Consider the following 16043-nt stretch of genomic DNA (forward strand, 5'->3'; position numbering starts at 1 on the left):
TAATCTTTAGCACTAGTGACTAACTGAACCCCAGAGCGGAATAAAGTGCAGGTAGTGCAAGTAAATTTATCTATTACAAAATGCCGGCAATTCAGGTCATACGTGACATACTAGTTATGCAACGCAATCCGTGTTGCACAAATATTCTTTCGTGTGACATAGCTCTGATTTCGTGGATGCGCAATATCTGAACTCGAGCATCTGTAGTAGGGATTCACTGTATTCGAAAACCCCTTACATTTAAGCAATTTTTTAACATTTCTCCCTGTGGCAAATTTGATCACTAAAATCCCGTACATGTCAGGGAAAAATTTGTTGTATGGCAACCCTACTCTAACTAGCCCAATGATAATTTGAATCAATGATGCATGAAGGAACACGTGCAGTCATAAACGTCACAATGTCAAAAAAAATTGTTATGTGTCTTGTAGGATCGAAGAAGAGATCGAGTGCTCCGCAGTAAAACAATAAATACTATTAGATATTTACATATATATATATATCATTCATTTTTGTATGAAACTGTGATAAAGAATCGGCCAGTTTTAACCACTAAATACTACAGTAAATTATCAAATATTTTGCCTATTCAGTAGTCTACTCTGTTCGAAATGGGCAAGCCAGGAATGAACTTGAATTTAGGAGCTTCTAGGAAAACTAAACCGACTGAATATACTTCTTCCATGAAGAAAAGGAGAAGAGCATCGCAGGCGAAACACAGGTAGGCTATAAATAAAATATACCCCTATCCTGTGCATACGGTAATCTAACTCTAAGGTAAAAACGGATGATTACAAAGCATGACAAGATGGTAAAACAAGGGTTCTCGGCCAAGCCTCGAAGCCTAAGTAAGTCCATTGTAACGTGGTAAATGTAAAACTAAAAGAACTAGAGGTAAATCTATCGGCATCCTATTCTCAAACCTTTTTTACTGTACAAGCGGGAAAGTGCCGGCAGTCGAAGTCCTACGCTATTGCCGAATTTCTCAGAGTCAACTTTTTTCACGCTGATTTATGGGAAAATATCGCTGACAGCATTGTTAACAAGTCAACTACTCATACTTATTTTTCATTACTACAATTTTTTTAGATTGAATGTTGCAACATGCTATCAAAAATTAAGAATGTCGATACCAGGTGTAAATAATGATCATTGCAACAAAAGGTAGACCACATAATTTTAAATTTTAGTGGATAAAATTTTTGAGAATTGAATGTTTTCTGATTTACCATACAGTAGAAGCAACCGTTGTTTGAATAAAGCTGATTTATTATATCGAGCAAAGGAATACATAGTTCATCTTGAGAAGTCTATGGAGAAATTATTGAATCTGAAAGGACAAATGACGCCATCACTCGACCATGGAAGTGAACGCGATGACGAAATTTTAACAAATGAAATTTCTAACTTCAAAAGAATGGATCAATTCAAGGATCATTTCGCGTCAACGTAAGTTTATCATTTGAATCATGTCTACAACTTTATCATAACTAATATGACTGGGCGATTGTGCCAAGCGTTAGGAACACGCATGTCATCGCACCCCTGCTTACGCGGACTCATATCACGCGGGGTATAACTATGTCCAATTGGTTAACTATTTCAATATATCTTACTTGGACTGGTGACCTGGGTTCGTCAATCGTCATACCATTAAACCGTCATATCGAATTTCCCCATCCCCGAGATGGTTATGAAAATCTGATCCTGGTGTATTTCTTATTGCGTTTTTGCATAAAAATTGTGATTTAAGTATTTTTTCCATCGATTTTCCAATGTTATTCTTAAGTGTTTATACATACTTTTATAGCTTTCAAGTTGATCGGAATGCAGCGTCATACTTGTACCATTCAGCAGAAACGAGAAGTACTTTGAAGCATCAGATTTTGAGGTGAATTACTGTATTTTATATATATTTAATATACACGGAATTAATTATGCATATTTACATTTACTATGGCATATAGTAATTATACATGTCCCATCTCATAGGATTCCCATTGGAATAAATATCAATAAAAATTGTTTAATTTAGGTTTAGCGTATACTAAATAGGACTACATGTAAAAAGAGACATGTAAAATAACAAAATTTACGAATTTCGGTAATCATAACTATTGTACATGTGTCCATCAGCCCCTTCATGAAGTATATTGTTATTGCTTTATATGTTTTGCTCTTTATAACTAACAAGAGAGCTATGCTCAAATATATGGTCAGGAAGTCCATAACGAAATGTCTTAACATCATTTCCCCGAAAATCATACGGTTTTCGTGTTCTACGTGTCTCATGGGAAATACATATGTGTGCTATCCCATCCCATGGACAAGCCTGCGATTATTCTTGCTTGCTAGAGTAAAATAATATTTTATGTGTGATATAACTTAAATTCAACTTCAAGTATGCGATAGAATTTAATACAATTTAAGAAAAATATCTTTCATTCAAACTTCTATTTCAGTCATCGCACTAAGACTTCTATGGTTACTGTTGGAGAGAAAGATAGAAATTTGAATCATTGTCACGTACAAAAGGAAACTTTGCTAACAGAAAGTCAGTCACCAACAGCAAAATCTAAGTAAGTTGAAAGGAGATATTAGAATAATGCCGTAAAACAGTGTTCCCTATTTTTTGAGCGATCCAAATTAAAAAGAAATTGGTGAAATCATGCGACCCAATAATATGCTCAAACACTGAAATACAGCTAGTGCCTTAATTAGGGCCGCAAAGTTAAATTAATAAACTATCACAAAACAATAATTTTCCAATGAAATTTATTTCAGCAAAAATGACTTCAATGTTGCACTAATGTAAAAGCTGAGTTTGTTTTTTATCAGCGTGCAGTGATTTTATTTAAGCATAGCAAAATAGATGCCGCTAAGTGTTTATGTCGCGATACTCCTCACATGTATACAATTATAAGCAGCAGTGCAATACAAAATACACACTGAAATTTACCTGAAAATAAAATCGGTAATCTGTAGGATTTCGTTAAAAAAAACTCTACCGACACGCCACCTTATATCATGAGTTCACTGCATAAAATTTCAGTAAACTGACGAATTTTAAGTAAATATGGCGGTTATTGGACACGAGGTGGGCATATACATCGATTTGTTATTATGTTGTTCTCCTTGTTTGGATCTTTTCAGTTATTGCTGGATCAATCACTTTGTATTTTTCAGTGGTTAAAGAGTGTTGTTGTCGCTATAAGGCTATTACTTTTATTCATTTCAAAATTTTCTGTGGGCTCTATGATTATGGGATTCTTTTTTGTGTGCGATGGCATCATCAAAATTGAAAATTAAGCACATTGTGTCGGTTCCGCGTTCACCTTTGTTGCTAGCTGGCAGTCAGTCAAAATATATATATATATATATATATTCATTCCTAATACCGTTCATTTTATATGCAGGGGGTCATCCCAACAAAGTGATGATTTAGGTTTTGTGTCAGCGGAGGGCGGAAGTCAAGATCAACACCATAGTAATAATATTAATAAAAAGATATCACAATCATCAACTCAACAGCACTGGAATGGGTGTTGTATGCCTCAGTGTAACGTACAGGTGTTTAGAATAATAATATAAAAATAATTGAATTTTGGGTCTCCCTTAGTATGCGTACCAGCTTATGGTTAGGTCATAATTTTATTCCGATTTTCCTTATTTTATTTTTATTACGAGTTCGGGGACTGTTTGTGTTAGCCAAGTGAATATACCCCCGCTCAAAGACTTTTGCCCCTTTACACAACTTGATGGCAAGATGGCAAGAATACTTCCGAGTAGAAGTAGACAATTTTGCAGTGAGGAGTTTTATTTAATTGTAATTATCCATCGGAAAAATACATTTATTTCACGAATTAATGAACCATTTCATTGTAAGATAATAAAGTCACGCGCACTCACTCAGGAGTAAACAAGACCTATCTCTGAGTAAAGTTTAATTCTCAAAAGCTATTGAAACTACAGGGCGAACCCAAATAGGTATACAGTATTTTAATAACCTAATAAACGTTAACCTATATTTGGGACACTGTGGTTTATGGTGGTGCATTGAACGCAATTGAGGCGCAATTTGAAGGAGCTTTATTGAATACAATGAGAAAAACGTTGTCGAGGTAGTGAATTCCAATTGAGTTCTTAAAAACAGCTTGGCCAAATTTTAGTTGTATGGACCAGAAGTGTGCAACCTTTATTACAGGAGTGCCGGATCTAAATAACTGGGTGAAACCGTGGGCCGCAACTTTATTTAACGTACGCTTTCTGGTAGTTGCAAGCACAATACTTTTGTTTATCAATCCTATGACATGGGTTTTGCGAATTGTACAAGTTAGCTGTTGTGGCATTGTAACGTCATTGACATAGATAATAAATTGGACTCGGGTATAGGATTTGTCACGCAAAGGGATTGAAATTACTCGCACCGTTTAAAATTTGACCCTCAGGTTGCACACCCAAAGAATTCACTGAGAGTAACGTATAGGACTTAACAGTCTATCAGTACTGCTAAATTTAACAGCATTCTATTTCCAGGGTGCTCCTGGTTCGATTCACACATTCGGGAGTCCGTTTGTTCATTATCCAGCGACAGTTTTTAACACGTTTCCCGATTGTGGTTTCATGGATCCGTCTAATTTTTATTTTTACGTTCCAACTGCCGGATATCCGAGACAATTTTATACATCTCTTGATGATCACCACTCTTATTTGGCTAATGGAATACCGCCCATGCATGCGACTTATAATATGCCAGGTAATTGTGGAATAATTTATATCAGATTAGATTCGTCGAAGAATAGTCAATTCTCTGGTGTTCGTATGATTCGATTTAAAAATAGAGATGAATATAAAAAATTCTTATTATTGGAAAACATGTTTTGGGAACAAAATTTGTATTCTATAAATTCAGGACAGTTTCTCAACACCAGTTCTCTTGTTGGACAAACTGGTAGCTTCGTGGCCGGCGCTGAACAAGCAACAACATCATATCAAAATATTATATTTGATGATATGAAGAAAAATCAAGATTCACAAATGAATATTGAAAGTGTTGTCGTCAAAAATCCATCAGCATTTATTGAAGAATTAAATACATCAAAACAGGAGAATAAGATTGAGGTGATTCGCGAAAATTCCATAAATATTTTGGACTTTTCGTTAATAAATCGATATGGTTTAGTCATGGCTCCGTACCCTGGACCTGTTGAGCCAAGATAACAATATTAGGCGGAGGTGGAGCTACCAGGAATAAAATGTGAAAGCTTTATATTATAGTTTTGAGTCCCGCTCCTACAAAACTGTATTTGGGCTGAAATTTCATGACCATTGGCATATTGAAAACTTCAATGACTCCGGAATTGAAGCTGAAGCCATTCCAGTCCTGATTTCAGCATCTCTTGGTCTCCCTTGGCTTTTCTCTAAGATAAGTCATCTTTACTTCGGCTTTTGGGCAAATTCACTTGAAAATGTATTTATATTTGATTCACGAAACATAATAACTTATTGCAGCACAAAGACGATATCGCCGGAGAAAAAGAACTGACAGTCGAATATGAATATAGTGAAGCCGATGGAACGTTGGACCCACCAAGAATATGTTTAAAGAGTAAAGGTACAGTATTCGTTTAATTTCCACACAAACAAAATTGCACTTCTGTACAATGACGTCATCAAAAATTAGGAATTGCAAACCTTTTTTGTGTTAGTATTTGATGTTTTAAATGTTTCATCAATGAAATATTGTATGGTCCTTTATTTAGTAAATATTAATAATTTATATTTCCCAGAATCATGTCATGAAGAAGAAACACGATCTTCTCCTCGTACAATTATCGTCGTCGAAAAAACAGTAACAAGAACAAATGAAGACGAGGGAATTTCCGTGTTATCAGACAGCTAGTTCTTTTTCTTGCTGATTCTGGATAGAAACTTCAGTTTGCTGTGTAGTTTTAGGAGTTTAGGATATATCCAAGTAGTACGGAAATACGAGGAAAATTTTTAATGAATGTTTTATACTTTTCCTCTTAACAAGGTATCATTGGAACGTTAGCAGTCAGTTTGTTTTAAAAGAGATGTGTTTTTTTGTTTGTTTGGTATTTACATTCTGGGTGAAGTAATAGACATGGGTTTTTACGTTTATATTTCAGATTATCGACACTACACGTTTAGATTCAACTTGCTATAAAGCTTTGAATAAAATTATTCCAAAGCATGATTTTTTTGTACCAAGCTATAAAGTGTGCTTCGACAAAGTTACACTGAGATGCTGGTAAATTTACCGCATTTTTGTGCTACCCCATCGCACTTTACGTTCTGGCTATAAAGAACAGAGCTACAATTGTGCTCGCTTTTTTCTACAAGAACCATTTTCTATTTTGGACCTAAAAAAGGAAATAAACTAACGCATAACGTAGATCATGTTTACTAATTTAAAAATCAATACAAAAAATCCCAGACGACATAGGAATCCGTAATGGATTTGAACACGCTTGAAAGAGCGTTTGGGAGAGTAAATTATGTTTAATGAAACGTGCAAAAGTTTGTTTAAATTTTTTTCTTTCTCTTAGGTTTTTTTTATTATATTTTTGAATTGGCGTGATGGATCAATTTAATTAATTTGACTCGAGAGACAGTGCGTCAGTTGTTTTTATTTTATATAATTTCATTTTTGTCAATTTTATTAGGTCTTTCATCTTTTCGTTAAATAATAAAGGTAAAATGAAAAATTTTGTGATGGGTGTTTCAAGACAGTTTGAAACTCACACTCTTGTTCTCTATGCCAGGGGTGTGCAATCTAAAATTCAGGAAGGCCAGATATAAATAACTGGGTGAAACCGCGGGCGTACCTTAACATAGGCTATCTAGTAGTTGCAGACACACAGATTTTGGTTATTGATCTTGTGACATGTGTTGTTTGCACAAGCGAGCTGTTAAGGCATTATATAGGCATAGATAATAAATTTCACGTAGGTATAGGCTTCGCAAAGAAAGGGATTGAAATTACTCACGCGTACCAAATTAAATTAAAAACTAGTTTCGCCGGCACACATCATTCATCAAAAAAATCTGACGTGCAATCTTTTTCACTCACGCGCAAAAGCTGGTATACCTCGTCCAAAAAAATCGATTTAATTCCTGACAAATTCCCAAGTGAATACTCGAGGAGATTATATAAGCTTCAAGTAATGATTGAATCTTGGCCATGAAATTAATTGATTCAGAAAATTGGTCAGTGAAAAAAGAGTTGTTGTCAAGAGCAGTTGTTTGGTAAAGAAACTTGTTTCTCATTTTCTAACAATGGTTTCAAGTAATGGATTTGTATTAGTCTCAGCTGTGCGTAGCCTGGTGTAGCAGATATATTAGATACCGTGCATGAAAGTAAAGGAATATAAAGTAATAATATTGGATGAATCAGATTCGCAAACTTTCCAGAATGGTCGTTTTCTGGATAAGTTTGTCTGTTTTCGTTTGTGCATTTTCTACGGGTGAGTAACTAAAATTTATACATATATAATATATATATATATATATATTGCAAGAAAAATTACATTACGTGACTGTTTAGAATTCAGCATTGAATACCATTATTGTATTTCGTATGTAGGCTATCGTAACTTTTACTTTACTATACCAACTTGTGATTTACAACTTAGATATACTCAAATATATATGTATTGCTTTCTCAATATATATATATATTACCGTAACTGTTTTAGTTCACTACATAGCAAGTGTCCAAAAGTATTTATCAGTCTTGTTCTGAGCTTTCACCTAGGATTAAAACAAATACCGTGATATTCAATCGGATTTATAAACTACAACATGTGTGGTTGATAGTCTGCGTCCCTCTCAGATGACAATTATAAGTGAGTCTAGATATGTACGCTATATATATGTATACAGTAGCGGTTAATCCGGTTACCATGACCCCAATCGGAGCCTAATATTCTTCTGCGAATGAGCAATAAACAAGAAGAAATGCATATTATGTTTTCAGCATAATTTATGTATAATTTTCGAATCCTAATCCTAATGTATGCAGCTTTCCATAATACACATTTTGATCTTCTATTACAGCCAACGCGTCATATCGTACGGAGGAAGCTTTACATCAACATTTATTTGGACGAGGATACAACAAAAATATTCTCCCCACACAGAGGTCGCACGAATTTATCAATGTTTTCCTGGGAATATCCGTTAATCAAATAGTTGATTTGGATGAACAAAGACTAATGATGACAACCAGTTTGTGGGTCGACCAGGTATCATGTTGATTATACGTTGATCGCACATTATCTATGAGGCATTTAAAATGTCTCAAATTTATAAATAAAATCATTTCTGAATATTTATTCATATGGTAATATACTAAATTATTTGGTTCAAATACGATACCTGACAAAAATCAGTTCAAGGACAAAGACTCTCGGCCAAACAGTTGGGATAAAGAAACGTCATATATATATATAGTCGATTATTCGATATTTATTGGAATTATACCAGATTTAAACATTGATACTAATATCGCTCGCTCTCATAATAGTTCTTTGCGTTCATTTACTCAAAATGACGCTATGAAGTGTGGGTTATCATACATTGTAATTTCATCTTATATTCTAGTCTTGGCAGGATATTTTTCTTCGTTGGAATCCTGAAGAGTTTGATAATATCACAAGTACAAGAATTCCATCAGATTTCATCTGGATTCCTGGTATTGTACTCATGGAAAAGTATGAATTTTGTCTATCACTTTTGTTACCATCCATCGCATACTTGATCACCATTGTTCAATTTGCTAAAAATTTGGTTTTTGAAAAATACGATACGATAAAAAACTTGGTTGTTTTTCGGAAGATGCAGAAGTACCAATTAAATCTTTTTGCATTCATCATTCGATCCCCAGATTATATAACTTCTACCTCATGACGTCGCAAATTGAACTAAATTGTTGGACGCAAAGTGAACTCATAGATCATTATGCTAATTTGTTGTTATTATTGTAAAACACCGCTTTTCTGAGCAAATACTGGACAAATTGATTTCAAATTTTCATTATTGAAGAAGTCGCTAGAGAGATAATTTTTTCGGATCGTACGGGGACGAAATTCAATCCAAAATTTTGTTGATTTATCAACCGCAACACAGCATCCACAATCCTTCATATGACATCTGGTACAACTATTTTCAAATCTGGCAGGAAATTTTCTGATAACACAGTATTTGAGTATTGTTTTTTCTCTTTTTACTGTACCTATTCATTCAGGGTTTTGTCTTTCCCATAAAACTTATGATCTGGTTGAATAAACGAAATGAATAAGTGAAACATTGCTCACAGTTGTACACGCTTTTGCCAATTTACACGTATCACTTCTACGTACTCCTTTTTCATTTCAGTGCGGACGGTAATTTCACCTCTTCTCATCCAACTAAGGCAGTCATACGTTACGATGGTTTGGTGCAATGGAGTCCACCTGCAGTATATAAAAGCACTTGTGCAATAGACGCAACCTTCTTTCCATTTGATATGCAAAATTGTACAATGAAATTTGGTGAGTTATTGCACCAATTTGGACGTTAGAGGATTTGTATAATGAATTACGGGACTTTTGCCTGTTGCCCAGCTTCGATAACATCCATATCTGTAGTGGTACTAAGTTTTCGTGATAGTCCGATTCATGGAATCAAAATCTTTTTATCTTAAGTTATCTTAATTATCTTTAAGTTATCTTGTTTGCAGTCGACTCAAACCGAGCGTTTGAAATACCCAAAGTTGGCTGATTTACTTTGTTTTGAACTGAAAACTGTGTTTTCTCTTCCACATTGGTCGTTTTAGAAACTAAATAACCAACCGATTGATACTTACATGTTTATTATGACAATTATATGTTAATTATGTAACAGCATCGTGGTCATACGACGCAAGACAAGTGAGACTTTATGCATCAGAAAAAGCTGTAAGTTGCATTTTCATTTTATATCTGCATATGTTTGGTTGGTAATTTGTCTCAGTGATTTGAATAAATATTATTTCTAGACTTAAGAATTTTAAATTGTTTATGAAAGATAATTTGAACTGAGAGCGTTAAACTATTCGTCCAATCTCAATTCGACTTATAATATCAAGTTATAACCAACTAAAAAGTCAAGTTGATACAACTTTTTTATGCTGACAAAACACAAACAAATAACATGCATTTATAGGTTAGTCTCAGAAAATTCACTCATAATGGAGAGTGGGATGTGGTTGATATACATGTCATCAATTCAGAAGGAGATAGCTTGTGAGTATCTGAAACCTTGATATCAATCTTGCCTCAATGATATACAATCGCAATTTTTTCTATGTTTTAGGCTTAGTCACCATTAACATTATTTTAACAGACAAGAAGACGAGGAAAACTGGTCACACAGTATCTTCTCGCATCCTAAAGTAACTTATTGTTTTATATTGCGACGACTACCGCTCTTTTACTGTACATTTCTCATTGCTCCATGTCTTGGAATATCATTTCTTACATGTAAGTATCCATCGGTACTGAAAACCACATTAGGATAATTAGCTCCGGCGTCGAACGTGGACAACGATCTTTTTACTAGGCAAAACTGGTGCCTATTATTCTATAGTAAGTTATAAATAGTAATAAGTTGGAAAATCATAATTTAGTGCACATCAAATAATGCATTTAAATGAAAATTCGTGTTTACGTTCTCTGATTACTGACTCTAATAATAAACGAAACTATATTTTTGAAGCTAAGTGCCGTATTATATTTAATTTAAATAATATGGGAATTTTAAGACAAATATTTTGTGCTTGGTCGTACAAGTAATTTTTACTTTTTCTGATTTTTTTACAGCTTTAGTCTTCTACCTACCCTCGGCCTCACAGGAAAAAATTACTTTATCTATCTCAGTTCTGCTGGCTCATATTTTCTATCTTCTTGTCATAACTGAAATAATGCCAGCATCGTCGAAGGATTTGCCATTACTTGCTGAATATCTTTTACTAAACATGATTTTTATCACTCTGTCTATTGTATTGACGTCGGTGGTGTTGAATGTTCATTATCGATCTGAGACAAGTCACAGGTATGCTATCGTAAACTAACCAGCAATTCGTGTTAATTTGCAATTCAGCGTTGGTTTTCTGCAGCTCAATGAAACCTTGCAAGACAAAAAAAATTTGCTGTTTTACGGTTTTGCCATAACTTATAAAATAATTCATATACAACAACTTTTTATGCTATGAATTTTTATTGATTTTCTTTGGTCGCTACATTGCAAAGTTGTCTCAAAGATATCCTATCCCACTTTCCCTGTTTCACATTCATCTGGATCTTCCACATTTGTCACGCCCGTACCACTGTTATGAATTGGAAAAGATATGAAAAAACATAAGGAAAATGACTAGAGTAATATAAGTGGTATTCGAGGTATGTTATGGGTTAGGATAAAAGATACAAAAGATAATGATGATGACGTAACAATGCCCAATAAGCGCTGTTGAAGATATTATTGTGGCGGACATCGTCCGGAGAATTGAATTCGTCGCCCCTTTCGCTTATCAAACGATTAATTGAACGATTTTGACAATCGTATCGAAATTTGGAATGGATTCAAATGTGGGGCTCTTTACCTGCTCTGGAGTAGTAGTACAAGTGTGCGTTGATTGGGACACGATATTTTTGAGACACCCACCTTGCACCACGTATTTTATTTTCACGGATTACGTATTTGGTAAATCTCACCTTTTTGCAGAAGTTTACCGTCATTTATCCGCTCATTCGTTCTTGAGACGGTTCCTACTTTAATATGGATGGAAAAGCCTGACCTGACAATACTTAGAGGAACCTCATTGGAACAGAAAATGAAAAACGGCTTGCTGTTTAAGAAAGAAAATCTCATTATGTAATTTTACTTACGTTCAGTCTAGCGTTTGGCAAATAACATATCATAGCCAAATATTTTCACTAAACATTGGTATCTGTTCGCCAAAGTTAGACAGTGTTTATATATATATCAGAAATTATGAACAATACTTTACGTAACTGTATGTCGCTGTTTCAGTGTACTAAGTTTCATGAAGAAAAATTAAAAATTGAATTTCATGTTCCCATCTTTTCAAGAAACTTAAATTGAAGCATATACTGCATCAGATTGAATTGGTCAATATTAGCTTAAGGGTTTCAAAAGTATAACAGCACGAAAGTTTAAGACATTTGCGTATTTTCGTTTGTATATTTTTGGCCCAAGCATCGTTTAACTAGGTTTGTGTTTTGTGTCGATTTTTATTTGTGCTGATGAGCGGGCATATGATATCTTTCATGTTTTAAACTTTTTCAAATGAAGGCTGATGTTACGAGCTTCACTTGACAATGGTCGTAACCAAGGTTATCACATTTTAATCTTCACTATAGTCTTGTATCATATTCAATTAACAGTTTATATTTTATTTATGAAACATATAAATGTAAATTTCAGAGGGCGACATCTACTAAAAGAGCTAAGAAGATGTACAAAACTACCTGATAATCTTTGCACACAGCTTGGCGGAACGATAGAAAGTGCGTTTTTCATTGCAGAAAAATTGAAACAAAAACTTCATCACCAACAGGTAAGTGATTGTGTGTTAGTTAGAATACAATAATTTTTTTTTATATAAATCAAATTGGTTTAAGTAATTTCGCGATTTTCTTTTATCAGGAATCTGAGGAGTGGAGGTTCATCGCAAACGTGCTCGATCGAGTATTCTTCATTTTATTTCTTACTGTGTCTGTATTGGGAGCCTTGATTTTGATTCTGCCGGCATGGTTTGATAAAAGCTATCTGTTGTATAAACAAAGAGAATTTGAGACAACGGAACATGGTATCGGTTTTGAGACAAATCTGCGCTAAAATAAATTTCCATTTTACACACTTGAGTTTTGTTTTTGTTAATGCCACACTTTTTCGTGTAAATGCGACGTGCGTTCGACTTAACTACGATGATTATCAAGGATTGTTAGGATTATACAAGATAAGATTTTACATATGTATTCCGGGGGAGAGGAAAGTCGATAAGACTGCTTAATCATATCGCGAACCACGGCTACTCGTCCGGTTCCCAGTCCATGTCCGGTATATATTTATTCAGCCAGATATTTGTTTTCGGACTTGATGGTGGAGGAAAACCAGCAGTGAAGATCTCTACGGCTAGAGGTGTACAGCCTTCTCTCGCACATAACTATTCCCATACGGGATTCGAAATAAATTGCGTTGGCGATGGCTGACTAAGTTTGATACGATGTCCTACTTCCGTAGACCAAAACGTTATGACTGAGACTGATGTCCCCCTCATTTCGTGAATTTGCTGTTCGAGGGTTTATTTGTTGGAAATAAAGTCAGTTATGTTGCTAGATTCCAACACCTCTCTGTACGCGAACTTTGCCTACTGATTGCAGAGCCCGTGCATGGCTCCACTACCTTGGGGACTAGACTTTTGTCACTATCGGTTTATACGGTTGAATTTTACGTACTCACGTAGTGTGTGTTCCAGTAGGTTAGAGTTAGGCGATAATTACATTCCGATTTTCCTATTTCGGTTCTATTACGAGTTCGAGGACTGTCTGTGTTAGCAAAGTGAATATACCTCCTGCCCATAGGCTTCTGCCCCTTTACACAACTTGATGTAAAGTAGGCGAATAAAATTAGTTACCTCCATATTGGTACACACTCTTCTGGAGCGCCGAATTGTGAGTTTCCTTCTGCATACAGTGCAATTACCTGCGACCGACAATTGCATTTTGAACTCTCATTATCTATTCATCCCATTCATATGTATAATCATGATAAACCATTTGGACTCTTATTTATTTGTTAAAACTGGAGATTTAAAATTAACCAAAATTATCCTCAAAATTCTTGTTGTTGATGCCTTTATGGATTCATAGTCCGGCAGAATCGGGCCTTAACATTGTTTTGGGACATAAAGTTTTTTTTATTGTTTAGATATAATGTATATATATGACATATATAATGATACTCGGGTGGGTGTGGAGTATATAATGTTAAGCAAATTTTTTTCAAGTGGATTTAAAGTATTCGGTCCAAGATGACGCACATCCTGAATCTTACCCAGGTAAAGTAAACATACAATGTTCAGGTTGTGCGCCATCTTGGTACGAATACTTCAGGAGCGCCTTTTTGTTAAAAATATTTATTCCATAACTACATGGTTTAGCTTTGCATACATAGTAACATTGAATCTCCTTACAATGTCAGAAATTCAATTTTAGTAGAATAAATGGTAGTTTATTTCACTAATACAAGCCAAGACCCATCGACAGCATCTAACCACTTTCTTCTATTGCGCTCTTCAAACTACTTTTGCGTTGCCGCGCGCATTTCATTTTCCTAGTTTAAGCTTAGGGACTTGGGAAATATTTTATTAGTTGAATTGAATTGGAATATTTGACCTCGTCTTTCACTCCGAATAACAAGGCCATGTAAAACCATAAACTAGTATCTAAAGAGGTGTAACGTATTTTCTTTTGGAAGAACCGCAACTTTTCAGTGCTGCATTGACTTTGGCAAAATTAATAGATCCTTGTGGAGATAGAAGGTGAGGTATACGTATGCGAAACCGAGATGTGCACCTGTTATGCCAACATAGTTGAGTAAAACGTTTTGAATACTAGTACATCACACACATTTTCCTGCGAGCTTCGGTTGTACGTTGTAACGCGCACATTTTTGCGCACATGCATCAAATTCCACTTGATTATTGAGCTATAGGTGTTTGACGAGCGTTTGTGTATGATTTCATTCCATAGAATTTGTATGCTGTTCTAAAGAATAATAGTTTCAGCTTTTTCAACTATTCAAACCGCGTGTTGAAAGTAAGTTTTGCAATATTGCGTGTTAGTTTCCAACATCCTTAAATCGGTGATCCAGTAAATCTTTAATACAAAAAGATCAGTAACATCAGCAATAAAAACAGCAGTACCCACTCAAATGACAGCTGGGGGATGGATACTCTTAGTATCTGCTCCATCGCGTGCCTCTTACAGTCTTACCAGTTTACATGAGTGCCAATTGGTATCTAAGCTCAGCCAGAGACAAAAAGTTTCGGACTGCAGTTGGTGTGACGAAATGTTTTTAAATATATATTCTACAATAAGATTATTTGATTGCATACTACTGAAAGTTCCGCCTTATATGTCTTTTCCCATTTCACTATTCCTTTACTGATATTCGATAATATGACGCTCACCTGACATAGTTCTTAAAGTGTGTAGATGGGTATAATCTTTTCCACGCTGTTCAGAAGGGAATGCGCGAATATATATAAGAATTGCTAATATTGGTTTGCAATGCGATGAAATCCCATCTTGGCATTTCTGCCTCTCGCAATTGCTGCGTAATGGGAGCATTTTTTCTACTTTTCTACTACTATCAAACCTTGACATTTTGTGAAAATTTTTTTCCATGCAACCTTTTTTTAAAACATCCCCAACAACCACAATTAATTCTGTTATTGAACTTCCGAAACAAACACATAAAATGATCAACAGATGCATATCACCAAGTAGATATTGCTGAATTGATCTTTATTTTACCATTTTTCATGTAATTCTTTTTGGTAAACCTGTTATCTATCGTAAATACAGCACATTTGACAATGTTGTAGTGTGACTTTTTGGCCTCACATTTTTGATATTTGTAGTTAGAGCTCTTGGGGCTCTGTCAAACAAAGTTACATACAAAATATTGGTTGTAAATTGCAAAACATGATCATGTTGTTGGAATAATGTGGCATTTTACCACCCGTATATCATTCATTGTTGAGAATATTTATGAAATTTAAAAATCCGTTTTTGTGAAATTTTTGTTGTAGCTGAATTCCAGGGACAGCATGACAACAGGCAAGAGAAGCACGGTCGCCCTTTTTAGTTTATGACAGGGTTTCTTAGAAGGGGACCCCGTCCTTTTTGGAGGCCGCTGATCGGGTATCTGGGACCAAGAACAAACAGATGGAAATGCGAATATAATGAAAAGCA

General features: G+C 34.9%; 3 protein-coding genes across 3 annotated transcripts; all 3 read left to right on the forward strand.

Moving 5' to 3' along the window:
• Positions 1–503: 503 nt before the first annotated feature.
• Positions 504–5220, forward strand: LOC120330289 (uncharacterized). Its single transcript, XM_039397175.2, has 8 exons — positions 504–721; positions 1090–1164; positions 1237–1449; positions 1811–1891; positions 2463–2579; positions 3417–3570; positions 4537–4756; positions 4913–5220. The coding sequence occupies exons 1-8, from the start codon at positions 612–614 to the stop codon at positions 5218–5220; spliced, it is 1278 nt and encodes a 425-aa protein (XP_039253109.2). The 5' UTR covers positions 504–611.
• Positions 5221–7225: 2005 nt separating this feature from the next.
• On the forward strand, positions 7226–12177 carry LOC120330288 (neuronal acetylcholine receptor subunit beta-3-like). The gene is made up of 9 exons (XM_039397174.2): positions 7226–7487; positions 8080–8267; positions 8626–8735; positions 9400–9554; positions 9907–9959; positions 10207–10286; positions 10387–10523; positions 10863–11094; positions 11764–12177. Exons 1-9 carry the CDS (start codon positions 7409–7411, stop codon positions 11915–11917), a joined length of 1188 nt encoding a protein of 395 aa, XP_039253108.2. The 5' UTR covers positions 7226–7408; the 3' UTR covers positions 11918–12177.
• Positions 12178–12445: 268 nt separating this feature from the next.
• On the forward strand, positions 12446–12920 carry LOC144430632 (neuronal acetylcholine receptor subunit beta-3-like). Its single transcript, XM_078118642.1, has 2 exons — positions 12446–12619; positions 12709–12920. Exons 1-2 carry the CDS (start codon positions 12461–12463, stop codon positions 12898–12900), a joined length of 351 nt encoding a protein of 116 aa, XP_077974768.1. The 5' UTR covers positions 12446–12460; the 3' UTR covers positions 12901–12920.
• Positions 12921–16043: the final 3123 nt, after the last annotated feature.

The sequence above is a fragment of the Styela clava genome, chromosome 12, assembly GCF_964204865.1.
Source record: "Styela clava chromosome 12, kaStyClav1.hap1.2, whole genome shotgun sequence".
Lineage (NCBI taxonomy): Eukaryota > Metazoa > Chordata > Ascidiacea > Stolidobranchia > Styelidae > Styela > Styela clava.